Source organism: Carassius gibelio, chromosome B5, assembly GCF_023724105.1.
Source record: "Carassius gibelio isolate Cgi1373 ecotype wild population from Czech Republic chromosome B5, carGib1.2-hapl.c, whole genome shotgun sequence".
NCBI lineage: Eukaryota > Metazoa > Chordata > Actinopteri > Cypriniformes > Cyprinidae > Carassius > Carassius gibelio.
The window spans coordinates 8,272,239-8,290,721 of NC_068400.1; the positions used below are offsets into that span (position 1 = coordinate 8,272,239).

The 18,483-nt window shown below is 37.2% G+C and overlaps 1 protein-coding gene across 1 annotated transcript; it reads left to right on the forward strand.

Moving 5' to 3' along the window:
* Nucleotides 1-7,529: 7,529 nt before the first annotated feature.
* LOC127958650 (anoctamin-7-like) lies at nucleotides 7,530-15,024 on the forward strand. The gene is made up of 13 exons (XM_052557565.1): nucleotides 7,530-7,655; nucleotides 7,902-7,959; nucleotides 8,149-8,297; nucleotides 9,475-9,582; nucleotides 9,668-9,804; nucleotides 10,914-10,971; nucleotides 11,261-11,371; nucleotides 11,671-11,836; nucleotides 13,984-14,074; nucleotides 14,152-14,248; nucleotides 14,371-14,514; nucleotides 14,621-14,758; nucleotides 14,851-15,024. Exons 1-13 carry the CDS (start codon nucleotides 7,569-7,571, stop codon nucleotides 14,995-14,997), a joined length of 1,491 nt encoding a protein of 496 aa, XP_052413525.1. The 5' UTR covers nucleotides 7,530-7,568; the 3' UTR covers nucleotides 14,998-15,024.
* The last annotated feature ends 3,459 nt before the right edge of the window (nucleotides 15,025-18,483 follow it).

Here is an 18,483-nt window from a genome sequence, read left to right on the forward strand (position 1 = left end):
TAATGTTATATAACATATAAAATATGTTAATATATTAAGATATTATAATTTATACTAAGTATTAGTACTTAACGATAAACAATTGTCTCGGTTAATTTTAATCAAGAAAATACATTTAGTTTAATGTTCAAATGGGGTTATTTAATTTAATATATTAGTATAACATTTTATTAAATTTAAATGCATTTACATTGAATTGTTTTAAATATAATTTCATTTTATTAATGTAATCTTATATTTGTGTACACTAATATACAATTATTTTAAGTCATATCATTAATTTAAAATCATATGTTCCAGTGGCTCAGGGTTACAGCATTGCATTTGCGGTGCAAAAGGTTGTGGGTTATTTCTAAAAAAATAAGTTTACAGACTTAATATATATATACGTTTTTTATAGACGCAATGCAAATCAGAGCTATGTCTGTGAAAGCATATGAAACCCTCAAACATGCATTCCTATGGCTCTTCTTCGTAGGTGTGGTGTTCAGTCCGAACTCCAGAAAGCGCTCACGAGGGCCTGATGACGGACCCTCACAGCCCTCCCAAATACCGTGTAATCGGCACTCTATCCAACTCGCCCGAGTTCACGGAGCACTTCCAGTGTCCTCTGGGCACCCCCATGAACTCAGGCCACCGCTGCGAGGTGTGGTAGGACCGTCTCCCGCCCCCCAGACACCAGCCCGCGTGCACAGACCAGCCTTTCTGGCTCTTTCTCAAGCACTGATTTTATTTATGTGCTCAGAGTTATTTGAGAAGTCAGGCTTAAAGCAGGAGGATGAAGCGAGCACCTGCCACCGCTCTTCTCCAACGCCACATCAGACTCTCTTTATTTATTTGTTCACTGACCTTGGGAGACATTAAGGGTCCCACGCTTACATGTGTGTTTGTGTGCTTCATACCTTGATTTAAAACAGGCCTGATTCTGATCTCGTCTTCTGATCGGGAAGATGTGAGCACTGTGATGCCGCTGGAACCCCTCTCCGTGGAACCCCACAGGAAATGTTTGGATCCATCTGTGATGACTTCACAGGAAACTTCATGTTCTCCCAGTGACCTCACAGGAAGTGCTGAACTACATCTGTGACCCCCACAGGAAGGAAGAGCTTTCAAGGATGAGAGCCTATTTCCCAATTGTGATTTCAAAGAAACGCTATCAAATGACAGGGAGAGCCACTGTTTGTTCATCCGTCCTGTGTGTCATGATTTGGTCTTGACAAAGTTGAAATGAGATGTTCATTTTAAACTGCTTTTTGCCAAAGAACAATTGTAGGTTTGTTTCTTGTGTAAGTGAATGCTTCGCCTTCAGTTACTCCATAATTCCACTGTGTTTTGCGACGTTGAGTTGAGTGTGTGAAGGATGTATTTTTCCGTCTCCATGTCGTGCTGATCTTTGTCAGTTCTGCTGAAGTGCTGTCATGTTACGTTCTGAAAACCACTAAAAAGGTGAATCTCACCTATGTTTGAGTCATATTTCACTCCAAAGTTAATAGATTAGAATAGATTTGCATAAAAATGTCAGTTTGTAGAACTATAATGAATTTTCCCACTCGATTTCCATGAAAAAATAGCACATTATTCCACCAGATTCATTACATTTCATTAGATTGTAATGAGATCAAAAATCTAAAATAATAATGAAAAAATATATGAAAATGAAATGAATATATACAGTATATATATATATATATATATATATATATATATATATATATATATATATATATATATATAATTTTTTGTCAATTATCCAATTTCACAATTGCCACAAAAATATTAAGCAGCACAACTATTTCGATCTTTCATAATAATCAGAAATGTTTCTTGACGTTTTGAAAATCATTAAAACAGGCTCTGATGTTGGACTGAAATGTGTCACATTCTTGGAATATCTTGAGATTCACCCAAAAGCATTTTGTTATCGTCTGCTAAACTTCCCAGCATGCCTTCTGTGTTTCAGTGAGTTGCGTCAGACGTCATTGTATGCTCGATCATTTAAATCACCTGTTTCAGGTTGGATAGTTGTCGTGTGTGATTCCTTCTCCGTTGTTTTCAGTTGCAAGTATGTGTTATGAATCTGAATGTTTATGCTGTTGGCCAGTTTTTCTTCTGAATCAGGTTTCTGCTTCCATAAAGCAGGCCGGTTTTGTCATTTGATGTTTTTTGAATGCTGCTAAATTCACCTTTTGTTGGTTTATTGCTTTTGTTTTTTTTTAAACCAGAGTTGAATTGCACCATTTTAAAAGCTCAATCTGTAAGTGTTTGGCATCTTATTCCCTCAGCTGGCATTTAAACATCCACATTTCTGCATGGCTTGAGGCTGAGACCGCTAATCATCTGAGGTTGAGGTGAACTGCTAAATGTAATGCCCCTAAAAATTCTAACGGTTAACAATCACTGTATATATTGGGACATACACATTTGGTAAAGGTTTTCAAAGAAATTTTAACATTTTATGTGCTGTAGTTGAATGGAAAAGAGCAGCATGAATATTTCTTGAAATATCTTTCGTTTTTGTTTTTTAAGAAAGTCATACGGGTTTGTATGAAAGCTTATTTCGGCCACAAAATAAAAAATCACAACTGAGGATATTCTTCTCTGAATTATGAGTTTACATCTATATTTTGGGAGAAGTCACAGTCAAGTTATATTTCTATTTTGTGGTATAAGTTGGGACTGAGATGAGGTAAATTAAATTTTTGGGTGAAATATTGCTTTAACTCCTTAGTTTTTCTTCGTGTTGTCCATCATCACAAGTTTTACTCCGTGTGGTGTTTAATGTTTGTTTGCTTGAATGATTCACATCGGACTGAACGCCTCTTGGCTTCTCTTTTGTGTATTTATCAAACACCATGAATACTTTTCGCTGGCGTTACCATGAGGATTATGGGGCAGATGCCAGTCTGACCATGCCATGAAAAGGCATTTGGTTTTGGCCTTAAATATTAACTGTAGACTTATGGAATAAGATGTACATAATAAGATGTACATATATATTAAACACATTTCAAGTTAAAAGAACTAATGTAAACTTGAAATGTTTTAAAGCCTTTAAATAGCCAGTGAATACCATTTAAGTGTGTTATATATCTGCTTTCCAACTTCAGTCTCAAATAGCAATTTGTCAATTTAGAATTTCCTTTTGATCCATGAAAGATAGTTTTGACTCTGATTAATACTGATACCTGATTGATTATGATTCTATGATTCCGATATCTTCATGTTTTTGCTGGATGAAAGCCATTAATTGAGGTTTGGCTTGAATGGAATGGAGGTATCTATCATAATCTGACATTCACACTGCTCTTTCAGTGTTTCGAAGAAGTTTAACTTAAAGAAATGGTAGATATGAATCATAATTTAACCATAATGTCGTTTAATGTGCCACACAACACATTCCATTCATTAATATGGGGCTGTACAGGGTGATATTGTCCACCCTCTCACTGTTAAATACTGAAATAGTCTGTCATCATTATGAAAATGTTGCCTTATTTAATTTATAGAGTGTACGGTCACCATTTAATCGACTGTAGTATGTTGTCATCTCTCTTTTGTACTGCTGGCATTGATGTTTGAGAGGTCTTAGAGTTGTGTTTTTCTTTTCATTTTCTTTTTCTTTTTTTTTCTTTTTTTATGAGACATTCCCTGAAATATTAGTTGATGGGAAAATGCTCTGCCCAGCGTGTAGAACAACAGTCAATTTAGAGAGCTGTCAATGAACATGAAATAAAGGATATATATTATAAAAACAACATTTTCACTTGCTTTATTTTCAAAACATTCACTTTGTTACTGCTGAAATATGTTCGGTGTGATTAAGGAAATAAAGGAAAAAGTGAACTCTCAAAAAAAAGATTTGTTCCTGAACTGTTTAGAGGTCACTGGTGTATTAGAATCTTTACCATGAAAAAGTTTAATTTAATAACTAACAATGTATTTGTCACTATCATTAGCTGGAGTAACCATGAAATTCAGTAGAGGGCACTCCACTCAGGACCATTCCACCCTTCAACCACCTGATGTCACCATATCATTTGGACACTAGCACCTCTCATACTGTTGCACCACACCCGAACTACATCTCCCTTGAGTCACTGCATCACAATCACCTTGCCACACCTGCACCTCATTCATAAGCCAATTTCCTTGCCACACCTGCACCTCATTTACACACACATATAAGCGACACAATCACTTTCACTCACTGCAAAGTCTTGTTTAGCCTGTCTAGCATCTCTGAGCATTTTTGTTTGTGTTTGATCGTCCCGTGTCCGATCTTGGATTGTGTATTTAGACTCTTTTTCTCTGCTGCCTGCCCCGATCTCTGCTTGGTTCTGTTTTCGATTCTGGTACCCCTAACATACCTGACGCCATTCCTGATTTCTGCCTGTCCGACCATTCTCTGAATAAAGTTCTGCACATGGATCCGAACGCCTCTGACTCCTCGTTACAGTATTACGTAATAATAATTGTATTTATCTGAGCTTCTTTACGGTGTTTAGTCAGATTTTTAGTGTTGTCTAGACCTCATGCCACACATGAAAAATTAAATTACAATGCAGTTTAATTATTCATTTTTATTACATATACTCTTTTGGACCATGTGAGTACATGATGACAGAATTGTAATTTTTGTTTGGGTGAACTATAACTTTAGTAATTTATTTTCTTAATTGTATTATTATTACTATGAAAATATTAAATTATTTATTTAATAAAATTATACTCTAATAAACGAAAACTACCAGTAGGTGGTGGTAAATGGCTTAATCATTATTTCATCGAGTCATTTATTCATTCGTTTGATTTGTTCAAATGGCTGATTCATTCAGGAGTGAAGTAAATGGTTCATCGATTCATTAGGTTTGATCGACTTGAAGCGGATCATCACCATCAGACTGATCGTTGAGTGACATCAAAGTACCGCAAGAGCTAAGCGAGCAGACGACTTGTTGTGCTTTTGAATCGCTGTCGTGGTACTTTGATGTCATACACCAATCGGTCTGTGCAGCGCCACTTCAAATCCAACATGACCATGGCCAATGGTTCACCAAATCCTTTCAAAATGTGGATTAAAAATGAAGTGCCACTGTGGGTAGCTCAAGGTTGAACAGTTCTGATTTGTCTTTATATTTTGTGTATAAAATGCATTTATAAATTTAACACATAATTTTTGCTCCATAATTAATTAATCTAATTAACGGATTAAATTACCAGCCCTAATATATATATATATATATATATATATATATATATATATATATATATATATATATATATATATATATATATATATATATATATATATATATGTGTGTGTGTGTGTGTGTGTGTGTGTGTGTGTGCGTTTGTGTGTAAATAATAAGTGAGTCATTCATTCAACCGATTCACTCAAACAGCTGATTCATTCAGAAATGCAGGAAATTATCTTTATGAATGAGTCACTGAATCATTATTTGTTCACTCAATGCATGAATTCATTCGGTAACGAAACACTGTGTCGCTTAAAAAGTTAAAAGTTTTATTGTGGTTTTGTATTAAACTTTCCATTTGCAAAGTTCAAAACTGTGTCTAAAATTTAACTCATATCTTTTTGATTATTGAACTTTCACAATCGTGCAATTGTCCCCCATCACACAGCCAGTCGTTGATCTGCATCATGTGTGTCGGCAACTGCATCAGTGTAAGATTGTTATTTATAATGTTATTTCCCCCATTTAATAGCACCAAATAATAATAAGAAATAATGTTTAAAACTAAAGCTGAAAACTTAACCAGATCTCTTCATCTGAAACCATATCAGTCATTTATTAGTGTTTGGTTTCAGTGTGTGTGTGTTTTTTTTTTTTTTTGTGTCCGTATTTGCAAATGTGTGGGTGAAGTTGAGAGAGACTCCTCCTTAACAGTAAACACGAGCAGACTCTACCCTTTCTTTCCCTCTTCACTTGCACTCTATTCCTCCTTTCCTGTCTTAGAGTTTGTTCCTGCAGCTGCTCTGGAGTCTTGGAAAGAGCCGCTTGGACAGGCTTTTAAATATAAAGTCACCATCTCTGAGCTGAGGAGAACTGGAGCAGCGACGGTCAGCCAATGCAAGAGGAGGAGAGAGATTCAGGAAAGAAACTACAGGTGAGCAGAGAGATGACGAATAACCCCCCCCCCCCCCCCCAAACAAAAAGCACTGCCTATGAGCTGTGAGACGTAGTTGACAGGAAGTTGGAGTGTATTGTATTATTTATAAGTATCTTTGATCAAATTGTATGGATGAATAAATACATTTATAGAGAAAATGTAAAAAAACGTTCTCCTTTTTGACTAATAGGGTTCGAATCCTTGTAAGTCAAGAGTAATTCGGTGTGAAGTGAAGTCACTTAATTTGTCTAAACATCAAGTGTTTTATGGTTTTATAGAATTATATTTTTAAGCCATGATTCTAAAGCAAAATAGTGTTCAAAATTATCACATCAATAATACTGAAATCCTAATTTAAACTGGGTTTTATGTTACAAACAATAAAAAAAAAATATATATATATATATTCTACAAAGTATATATATATCAATACAATTACTATACAATCCATTTAGTTATAAAAATAAAATCCATTTAGCTTTGAACATTATATAAGCAGGATCAACTGCCTAAAATGATACAAAAAAATATTGCTACTTACTATGCAATCACATTATAATTGCTGTTAATAGTGTTCATCGTCTGGTTGACTATGTCTTGTATTAACTTAAAGCATGAATTGTTGTGACATGACACCTGACCCAGATCGACCCTCAGATGGTTTAATTGGTAAGCGCTGTACTCGCTGACCCCTCCACTAACATCCTCTTCCTCTGTTCTCTACTACATCTGCTTTACAGATCAGAGCTAACATTGCTGTAGTGGCACAAAAAGAGAGCGCTTAACACCACTTGGTTAGATATTTTGCTAAAACGCATAGATTTAAGTACTTCCAGTTATATGAAAATATATTTGTGTTTTATAAGCGTTTGTGTTTGTTTTGTTGTGTGTATGATGGTTTCTCAGGGACTCAAGCCTCTTTAAGGAGCTTTTCTATAAGTAGGTGCACATCTTTTATTGGGTCATGTTTTGAAGTGTTTCCTTTTCTGTATTCAATAATTAGTCATCTCACTTTTTCTACATGTCGGTGTTTAAGTTTTATGTGGACGTTTATTGTGAGAACTATTTTGCCCTCATGCTCTATTTGACCCAAGACTATTGCAATACCTCAAAACTACACTGAAACAGCCAAAACAGGGGTGCGTTTCCCAAAAACAACTATGGTCGCAAGTTCTGGCATTACCAAAATTTCTTTTTAAAGAAGATATGAGTATTTTTGTTCAGTAGAGGCATTAAAAAGGCACAGTAAGACATTTAAATGATATTTAAAAAATATATATTTAAAACTTTTTACTGATATTGTACATGGCAGATTTTTTTTTATGGTGCTTTATTACAAAACAATAACATATAATATCATGTTTTAAAGACGTGCAGAGGATTTTCAGATTGGTGGTCAGAAAACACACAGGTGAACTAGCTATTTCGGGATAAAGATGAAAAGGAAGAAGAATTTAGTGGAGGACATCTCCACGCTTATCACCCTCTCGGACCATCCTGAAAAAGCCTACGGGAGCATGGAGGTACCACAACCATCTGTGTGTGTGTGTGTGTTTAAATAAGTGCAGGTTTACAAAAATCATCAGTGGTCACAAAGAGAGGAAGCTAATTAGCAGTTAACAATGTATGAAAACATGCCAAATTTCCTCACCTCTCACCATTAATATCTATGATAGACATACATTACAGGTTTTCCTACGAATTTTCTATATGAATATCAGTTCTTCATAAACATATTGATAATGGATATGTCTGCATGTTACTCACAGATGAGTGCAGCACCTCAGGAAAACAAGAACGTGTTCAGTGATGGGGTCACCCGGATCGGTGAGGACTGGGCAGACAAACACAGCAATCAAAAGACTTGAATTTTGACAAAGAAATTCTCTAATAACAACATTTCCCATTCATTTGTCTATCAATGTCTGATAAATAGTTATTTCTGAATATGTCTGAATATTTTTATTTTCAATTAATTTGATCAACATGAAGACATCGTTGTGAATGTGTGGTCAGATTTTGTCTTGGTGTGGGAGGAATCTGTAAACCCCCTGAAGTTTGCAGAATCAGATGAAGTATCGTCCGGTTCCTCTCGTGACACTCACAGGAAGTGGAGGGCAGAGTTTCTTTCCAGACTCCAGACTGCCGGCCTTCATCAGGAGACGGTAGGTAATGCCATTACATTTACATGTACTACATACATCATGTGCATCGAGTTCTAGATTTGGGTTCCAGCCACAGTCCTATACAGCCTTGTGAAAAAGAAGTGTACTTATTATGGAAATAGGCATAATATAAAAGCATATACTTAAGCTCAAACTGAATGTAATGTGTTTGGAAAACATAATGATTTAAAATGTACTTTAAAGTAAGCAAGGCTTTATTACAATGTGCACTTTTTAAAAGTTTTCTTAAGTGTGTCAAGAAACTGTCATGAAGTCATTTATTTCATTAATGTTATCTGCAGTTTTTAAAAACTATACTTTACAAGTGCACATTCAATACATTTAAGTGCACTTCTTTTTCACAAGGCCAGGCATTGGAATATTCCTGCATACATGGCTGGAGATTCAAGACATTGGTTATACAGCATTAGTTTTTTTATTACTTTTCCACAACACTTCTGAACACCTTCCACACTGTCTGACAACACATAAATGCATCTGTTTAGCCTGGGCTGGCAGTCCTAAATACTAAACAACTAAAACTAATTTAAGATTAACAGTAATTAATACTACTCAAAATTGCCACATTCTGATGAATATTTATGCCAGGGTTGCTAGGTTTTCAAAACAGAACCCGCCCAATTGCTACTCAAAACTACCCTAAACTAGCCCAATCGCATTTCGAGAGGGGCTCTCTATAAAAAATCTCATTCCTGGGGGTACATATCATGTTATCGTGGTCGCTTTAACTCACTGACATGAAAAACAATCGGCGGCAACAGTGATAAAGTAGACCAATAATGCTGGAAAACCACAGACTTGGCAATACTGATTTATTCATAGCATGCTCTAGAGTTAAAACATTTTCTTTAAGGATGCTTCAACATCTTTAAAGAAGGATCAACACCTAAGTGCCCTTTTAAATAACCAAAATCAGATCTTATTAGGTGTCCCAAACCAAACTGTCTCTGTGTCTCGAGGTCCACTTTCCTGCAGTTTAGCTCCAAACCTGCTCAAACTCACCTGCTGTAACTTTCTAGTGATCCTGAAGACTTGATGAGCTTGTTCAGTTGTGTTTGATCAAGTTTGGAGCTAAACTCTGCAGGAAAGCGGACCTCGAGGGCCAGATCCCCTGTTCTAATGTCATTTTTTTTCTCCTGCTGTGAATGTGTCTCAGAAAGAGGTTTTGCAGGAAAAAACTAAGACAACTTACGTCCTTCTGAGTGCGCCCTGGAATGTTCTGTGTTATTATGCAGAGGAGATCAGCCTTCGAGTGCCATTACAGGTAAATCATACCTGATCTTTTAAATCAAAAAGTAAATGATACACTCAAGTATAACTTACTGTTCTGCTCTGTCGGGTGTTTTCAGGTTGTGACTACTCCGATATCAAACTGGTCTGAGAAGATCCTAGAAAAACTGCACATCCCGAACATAATGGCACAAGATGTGCCTAACCTTCCGCCGGACTACTACACCTGCCAGTTCCACACCAATAAACTAGAGAGGTACTGATCCAAGAAGCCTGCTGGTCATCAAATTAACATTAGCCATGTTTCCATCCAATGTTTGTGAATTAATCTTTGGAAAAATTTGGATATTGCATAAAACATTTGAAAATAAGCAAGTTTCTATCCCATGTGTTTAAGAGAGTAAAATCTGGCACCAAGTATCAATGATAAAATAATGAAAAGTTGGCTCAAAATGGGTAGCATGTGGATTTTTTTTCTTACATAATAAGATTGTGAATCCAGGAATGTATTCAGTAAATGTGATTTCATTACAGAATAAATAAATAAATAAATAAATAATCCACCTCAGCTGAGCACATACATTTGTAAATGTATTGTACAAAATTATTATTATTTGTATTTTTTATTTTTGCATTTGTGACCAAAGTTTTTTTTATGCAGTAGTCCCAAAATTTGCATCAAAATGTGTGGATGGAAACATAACTATTGACAGCCCTACTTCAAGAATATGCACCTCACACAGTTTTACCAAGTTGAGGGTTTGTGAATAAAATAAGTGAGCTTAAAAACAGTAAACCAGTAAACATGTATCCAAACCCTGCGTGCCTAACAAAGAGGATCTGAGCCTGTCATGCAGCACACAGTTCATACAGTTTAGTGTTTGCAGAGTCAGCACCTCCTTAAAGACTAACACATCACACACTCCAAACACACACTTACACAAAGTTCTTGCTGTGCCAAATGACCCATTTATTTACTCACACACACCTACAAACAACTTGTGTAATTTAATTTGGTTATATAAAGATGATATATTATTGGTTAAAATATAATTCATATAATATAGCATCATTTTCAACACAAGCAACAAGTTTACCCTAATGAAGTTATTTTAAGAAATTAGTGTAATTGTTTTGGGAAGAGCTCAGATATGAGATGTGCGGTCTCATGAATAAATATCACTTGTGAAATGCTTTACAATAAGGTTCCATTAGTTATTTTTAACTAAGGTAGTTAACCAATGTTAACTAATGAATGTTTTTGTATTTTTGTATGTTTTATTGTATATACTGTTATAAAGAGTGTGCAAAGAGAGTGATTAATAGAATACATGATCTTACTCTAATCTTTAATGCTGCTTTTAGGTTTCTTGGTCATGAAAACAAGGATACCTTTTTCAAGACCACACAGAGGCATCAGATAGTGAGTTTTGAGAGGTTTTTTTGTTTTGTTTGTTTGCTAAGCGATACGACATGATTGAGCTTTATACTGACACCTGTGGATTCAGCATTGCATGAAAGTTTTCAGTTACCAAAGCCAAAGAAACTTTTGCAAGCATATTTGCATATTTGTCACTCAAGATTCATTTATTTAAAAAAATGAGTAGTGTGTACAATGACTGTACAATGGACAAACATAATTTTTCACTTTCTGTAACACTGGTCACACTGGTCTGTCAATTTTCTGTAATATCTCTGTTCTTGTTCTAAAGCTGTATGAGATATTAGCCAGGACTCCATATGGATCGTTGAAGAGAGGGGAGGTTGGCATTGGCAGACTGGTTAGTGAGCACGTTCTCACTGCTGCTTTTCCCTTACATGAGGTACCGTAGTCTTCTACATGATATCAGAATATTACTTAAACACACTAATTATGCACATATTTATTTCTTTGTTTACATTTGTAGCACTAATTATTTTTCAATCATGAAATCAAAACTGACCTTTTTTATGCATGTTCTTTCATTCTTAATGGATGTTCTTCAACATTTCACACACACTCACGTACACACACACACACACACACACACACACACGAAGTCTTTATAATATTTCCTTAATCTATGCAAGCACTATATCGTGTTGATTTTGAACAGGCAATGATTTGTGTTCTTCTCATTAGGGTCCATTTGAGATGCCAGAGACTCCAGTAGATCCACAGTCTCTCAACATGAGACAGATCCTGCATCACTACTGGGCTCGCTGGGCTTGCTGGAGGAAGTACCAACCTCTGGATCACATTCGTGAATACTTTGGCGAAAAGATAGCTCTCTACTTTGCATGGTTAGGTATGACTGAACCTACAAATGTTTATACCAGAACAAAAAAACAACAACTGTATCTATCATATTTTTATAATAAAAATAATAATTCATATATATATATATATATATATATATATATATATATATATATATATATATATATATATATATACTGTATACACACACACACAGGTGCTGGACATATAGCATCAATAAGTTGATTTCACTAATTCCATTCAAAAAGTGAAACTTGTATATTATATTTATTCATTACACACGACACAGACTGCTATATTTCAAATGTTTATTTCTTTTAATTTGAATGATTATAACTGACAATTAAAGAAAATCCCAAAATCAGTATCTCAGAAAATTAGACTATTGTGAAAAGGTTGAATATGGAAGACACCTGGTGCCACACTCTAATCAGCTAATTAAATCAAAACACCTGCAAAGGGCTTTAAATGGTCTCTCAGTCTAGTTCTGTAGGCTACACAATCATGGGGAAGACTGCTGAGTTGACAGTTGTCCAAAAGACGACCATTGAAACCTTGCATAAGGAGGGAAAGACACAAAAGGTCATTGCAAAAGAGGCTGACTGTTCACAGAGCTCTGTGTCCAAGCACATTAATAGAGAGGAGAAGGGAAGGAAAAGATCTGATAGAAAAAAAGTGTACAAGCAATAGGGATAACCGCACCCTGGAGAGGATTGTGAAACAAAACCCATTCAAAAATGTGGGGGAGATTCACAAAGAGTGGACTGCAGCTGGAGTCAGTGCTTCAAGAACCACTACACACAGACGTATGCAAGACATGGGTTTCAGCTTCGCATTTCTTGTATCAAGACACTCTTGAACAACAGACAGCATCAGAAGCATCTAAAGTCAAAAAGGACTGGACTGGTGCTGAGTGGTCCACAGTTATGTGCTCTGATGAAAGTAAATTTTGCATTTCCTTTGGATATCAGTCTGGAGGAAGAGAGGAGAGGCACAGAATCCACGTTGCTTGAGGTCCAGAGTAAAGTTTCCACAGTCAATGATAGTTTGAGGTGCCATGTCATCTGCTGGTTTTGGTCCACTGTGTTTTCTGAAAATGAATGGGCAGAGAGTCAGAACTGCACTTTCACTGGTCACCGGGACATAAAAATAGCATGTATAGAAACAGCAGTGAAATATGATAAAAATCGATGAAAAAAATGTATGACTTTGCCCCAAAATAAGGTTTAAAATGCCTTTTTCCCCACAGGATATACCTTTACTACACATGCGCAAGGGTTCCTCAACTGTGCGCATACATCAGTGGAGCCAAACGATAGGCTTAAATGTTTCCCGGCTTGACTGTTAAAAGCAGATGATTGGCTTTCCAGCGGGAGGGGCGAAACATGTGCACACAACCGCCATCTTTGCCATTATGGGTTTTCCTTATATAGTTGTATTGAGGATTGAGGAAGTGACATGTCTCTTATAAACTGTCTCTGGATATATATCAGTCTGTGTGTAATTAATGAATATAATATACAAGTTTCACTTTTTGAATGGAATTAATGAAATCTACTTTTTGATGATATTGTAATTATATGACCAGCACCTGTATGTATGATTGATATATATATATATATATATATATATATATATATATATATATATATATATATATATATTATTATTATTATTATTATTATTATTATTATTATTATTATTATTATTATTATTGAGTAATTCAACCAAATTTATGTTAGTTAATATGGTGAATTTTATAATTGTGTTCCATTTGTAAACATAAGTTAACTACATTAATTAACATACCTATTAAGCATTTATCATTTTTAGTTCATGTTAATCTGTTAATATTGTTTTATGTACTTGAGCTAACTTGAACTAACAATGGTCAGTTGTTTTTTAATTAACTAAAATGAACAAAGATCAATAAATACAGTAATACATATGTTGCAAATTGTTAGTTAATGCTAGTTAATGCAGTAACTAAAGTTAAGTAATGACACTCTATTGCAAAGTGTTACCATTAATGATTTTGTTAATACTGATTAGGAATACTTAATAATAAGAAAAAATGAAATAAAAATGCACCAGAAATCTTAACTTAAACTGTTTCTATCATAACAGGCTGTGACTAGCTTTCTGTCCGTATTTCTTATTTCCTTATTTCTGTAGGTTTCTACACAGGCTGGTTATTACCAGCAGCAGTAGTGGGTTTTATTATTTTTCTATTTGGCATCTGGCTGATGATCACTGATGTGGCAGCGTGAGTATTATCACAGTCTTGTTAATAATGGCATAATGTTGATGATCCAGCGCTGATCGTGACCTTTGACCCCACAGAGAAGAACTTTGCTCCAGTGGAGGCGCATTTGTCATGTGTCCACTATGCCACATCTGCAGCTACTGGAATCTCTCCAGCATCTGCTATACTTATAAGGTGACTTTTCTACAAGTTTTTAAATTATGTACAGCATTTTGGTATAAAGCCAAAAATAACATTCTCTGTGAATTAGCTATCACATTTTGTTCTCAAAAGACTTGTTCATCCATTTTCAATAGGCAGGCTTACTATTTGACAATGGAGGAACTGTGTTCTTCAGTATATTCATGTCTCTGTGGGCCGTCACCTTCCTGGAGTACTGGAAACGCACATGCTCCATACTGTCCCACCGATGGGACTGCTTCGAATTTGAAGAAATAGAGGTGATTAAATTAGTTACAGGGTGTCTTAACCTTCAATATTAACTAGTCCTCAAAAAAAAATGCTTTACCTCTCTTGCTTTCCATAATATTTCCATTCCGATGTTAGGAGAGGCCAAGACCAGAATTCACAGCATTGGCACCCATGACGGTTCGTAATCCTGTGACTGGGGCTGAAGAACCCTATTTCCCAGAGAGTCAACGACTGAGTCGTACTCTAACTGGTAATATGGTCATCATTCTAATGGTTAGTCAATGGATTTCCATCTCACATCTGTTGGGAAATCTTTAGTAATCCCAAAACGTTCAATGACTCAATATTATTCTTTGTGCTTGCAGATTGCCATTGTTTTGATATTCCTAATAGCCATTATCCTGTATCGAACTATCCTAAGTATCATTATCTACAGATCACAGAATGAGTTCTTCATAATTTTCGTAAGTTTCTTTGAATTTATTTTGATTCCTGAACAGATTATCTTTTGATACCTGACCAAATTATCTACATAGTGAATAAAGATTATGAAGTGACTGTTGCTCTTTTTGATTAGATCATTTGCACGTACATTTACATGATAATTTACATTATCTGACACTTCTATTCAAAATAACTTAAAAACCCTTGGGAAAAAGAAGTGCACTTTTAATAAAAGTACTCATTATGAAAACAATATTCTTAAAGGTCACGTTTTTCGTTGTTGTTTTTTTTTAAAGCTTTGATTGTGGTTACAGTGTGCAATATAACGTGTTCATGTTTCGCGTGTAAAAAACACAATTAACTTTTCTGTATATTTTCACACAATTAACCTGTATACCGCTGTTTTAACTGTCATAAAAACAGGCTGATGACTTTCTTGTTCTATGAAGTCCCTCCTTCAGATATACATAACGAGTTCTGATTGTGCCAGCTGTTCCTGTGTTGTGATTCGACAGCAGCTGAGCACACGCTGCCCTCCTGGAAACGCGATTGGGCTAGTTTTGGAGTAGTTTTGAAAAGCAAGTGGGCAGGATTTGTTTTGATAACCTGGCAATCCTGATCTGAACGCACGTGTTGGAGATGTACTACGAATCACAGGAGCGCCTTTACTGATGAGATGTGCACGAAAATCACATTTGATTTTTTGCACATCACTACCATCTAGTTTCACAAAGCTAAACATTGTTGTCCTTTGTGTAATGAGTTACAGAAACTTAAACGCGCCAACTTAAATAATAAAATACACTTACCAGTTGTTGTCCATAAACAACGCCTTCTCCAGACAAAGAGGGAACAGCTCCATTTTACAAGAATAATCTTTGTGCGAATCCAGCATTAAACTGATTGAGATTGAGCAAACTGTCCTCAGCAAAATGTGCTGCACATGGGAAACCCAGTTAAACATAAATTGTAACCATTGACCTCTAAGTACAGTATCCCTGGGAAGCCCAAACAAAGATTTTTGGACTCTGAGATGAAAATAACAGCGCTTCGACGACATGGCGATAAACGCAACTCTTCCTTCTTCTCTGTGCGAGCACAACAAGACCACGCCCCCTTTTTTGTGTATTCTTGTGGGCGGAGGTTAGTCAAAAAACGGTTTTAGTGACGTCATTACTGCAGGATGTAGAGTGATGTAGTCCAAACTGGTTGCTTGGCATTGAACTTTGAGCTTTAGAATTTTACGGATATTATTTATACTCTAACAACAACATTACACACTAACTAAAGTTTGAAACATGGGATCACAAAGAACGATACCTTAATTAGGACTTAGGTACATCTTTATATATAAATTCACAATTACTCATATTAAAATATGGTTAAAGAATACTAAAATACATAATATAGTATAAACTAAAATATAATTTAATGTAATTGCTATTGAAACTTGTGTGTCATGTTTAAATACATTTAATTACACATTTATAATGAAGAAGCTGCAATTTAGAACATTTAAAATATATTAACTTTCAATTTATTATCAAATGATATTAATATATATATATATTAATATATATATATATATATATATATATATATATATATATATATATATATATATATATATATATATATATATAAACACACACACACACACACACATTTTGTCAAGGATACGCGGGACTCAGATGCAGGTAACAGAGTTTATTAGCCCACACTGGGCAAACAGGGAAAAAAAACAGAAGAATGGCTACTCCTCAGAGTAGAGCAAAAGAAATCTATCAGCGGGGACCAGTCCAAGCGTCTTCTGTGACGCAACGTCAGGTCTCATCCACCAGAGCGTCGTTGGGGGACGCAGCGTCAAGTCACACCAAAATCCCTGAAGGAAAGGACAGAGTGCAGAGAGGAGCTGGGGGTCAGGTCTCAGAAGATCCAAAAGAGAGGTGAGGCAGGGACCGGAGGCAGAACCAGTCTAGACTGACAAGAGCAGTACCCGGGGAAAGAATACAAATCCAAAAACACGACAAGGCAGGACTAGGCAGACAGGTTGAAACAATCACACTCGAAGCACAAAACAATCACAACGGTCTGACAAAAGACAGAGCACGAGAGGAACTAAAATAGAGGAGAGCTAATGAGGAAGGAGTGGCTACAGGTGTGACGGAACACAGGGAATTAAGGGTAACGAGTGGGAGGGGGAAGAAACACTGACAGCAGAACACATGAGCTGTCAAAACAAAACCCATGTGTTCTGAGACTAGACACACAGACAACAAGACAAAAATATAGCAACACAGACCTAAGTCATGACAGTACCCCCCCCTCCAGCTGCGCCACCAGGCGCAACCCGGAGGGTCTCACCTCGTCGCCGGCGGAAGTCCTCAATCAGAGTCTGGTCCAGAATATCCCGAGCCGGAATCCAACTCCTCTCCTCAGGACCGTAGCCCTCCCAGTCCACTAGATACTGGAAACCCCGACCACGACGTCTAGCATCCAAAAGCTTTCTCACAGTGTAAACAGGAGTACCATCCACTAGCCGAAGGGGGGGAGGGGGTATGGGGGAAGAGACAATGGGATTAAGGGGGGGATCTAAACACAGGCTTAACCCTGGACACGTGAAAGACAGGGTGAACCCGACCAAGCGTGGGAGGAAGCTTGAGCCGCACTGCCACCGGACTCAGGACCTTGGTGATGCGACATGGCCCAATAAACCTGGGTGCCAACTTACGAGAAGGCTCCCGGATGGGCAGGTCTTTGGTGGAAAGCCATACCTTCTGTCCGCAAACGTACTGGGGAGCCGGAGTCCGGTGACGGTCAGCCGCCAATTTGATCCGTCTGGAAGCCCGGGCCAAGGCCTCCTCAGCCCTCCTCCAGGTGCGCCGACACCTACGGACAAAGGCCAAGGCAGACGGGACCGCAGCTTCGGGTTCCTGTGCAGGGAAAAGGGGTGGTTGATAGCCAACAGAACATTGAAAAGGAGACATACCCGTAGACGCCACCGGGAGGGAATTGTGGGCATATTCAACCCACGACAACTGCTGACTCCAGGAGCTCGGACTCTGTGATGCTAGGCAGCGGAGAGCACGCTCAAGATCCTGGTTGGCTCGCTCGGCCTGCCCATTGGTCTGGGGGTGGAAACCTGAAGACAGACTCGTACAGGCCCCGATCTGTCTACAGAACTCTCTCCAAAACCGGGAGACGAATTGTGGTCCTCTGTCGGAGACCACATCAACCGGAAGACCATGGATCCGGAAGACGTGGTCCATGACCACCTGAGCTGTCTCCTTGGCGGAGGGGAGTTTGGGTAAGGGGATAAAATGGGCCGCCTTGGAGAAGCGGTCCACCACCGTCAGAATAACAGTGTTACCCCTCGACGGGGGAAGGCCAGTGACGAAATCAAGGGCCAGATGTGCCCATGGACGAGAGGGAATGGGTAGGGGCTGTAACAGACCAACAGGAGACTGGTTAGAAGTCTTATTCTGAGCACAAACTGAGCAAGCCAACACAAACTGCCTGACATCTTGGGCCATGGATGGCCACCAAAATCGCTG

Bases quoted from the DNA above. Each gene is read 5' to 3' on its own strand.
- LOC127958650 (XM_052557565.1), top strand. From the start codon at position 7,569: ATGAAAAGGAAGAAGAATTTAGTGGAGGACATCTCCACGCTTATCACC. The intron at 11,372-11,670 runs GTACCGTAGTCT...TCTTCTCATTAG, and splicing joins CTGCTTTTCCCTTACATGAG to GGTCCATTTGAGATGCCAGA. The intron at 14,515-14,620 runs GTGATTAAATTA...TTCCGATGTTAG, and splicing joins TCGAATTTGAAGAAATAGAG to GAGAGGCCAAGACCAGAATT.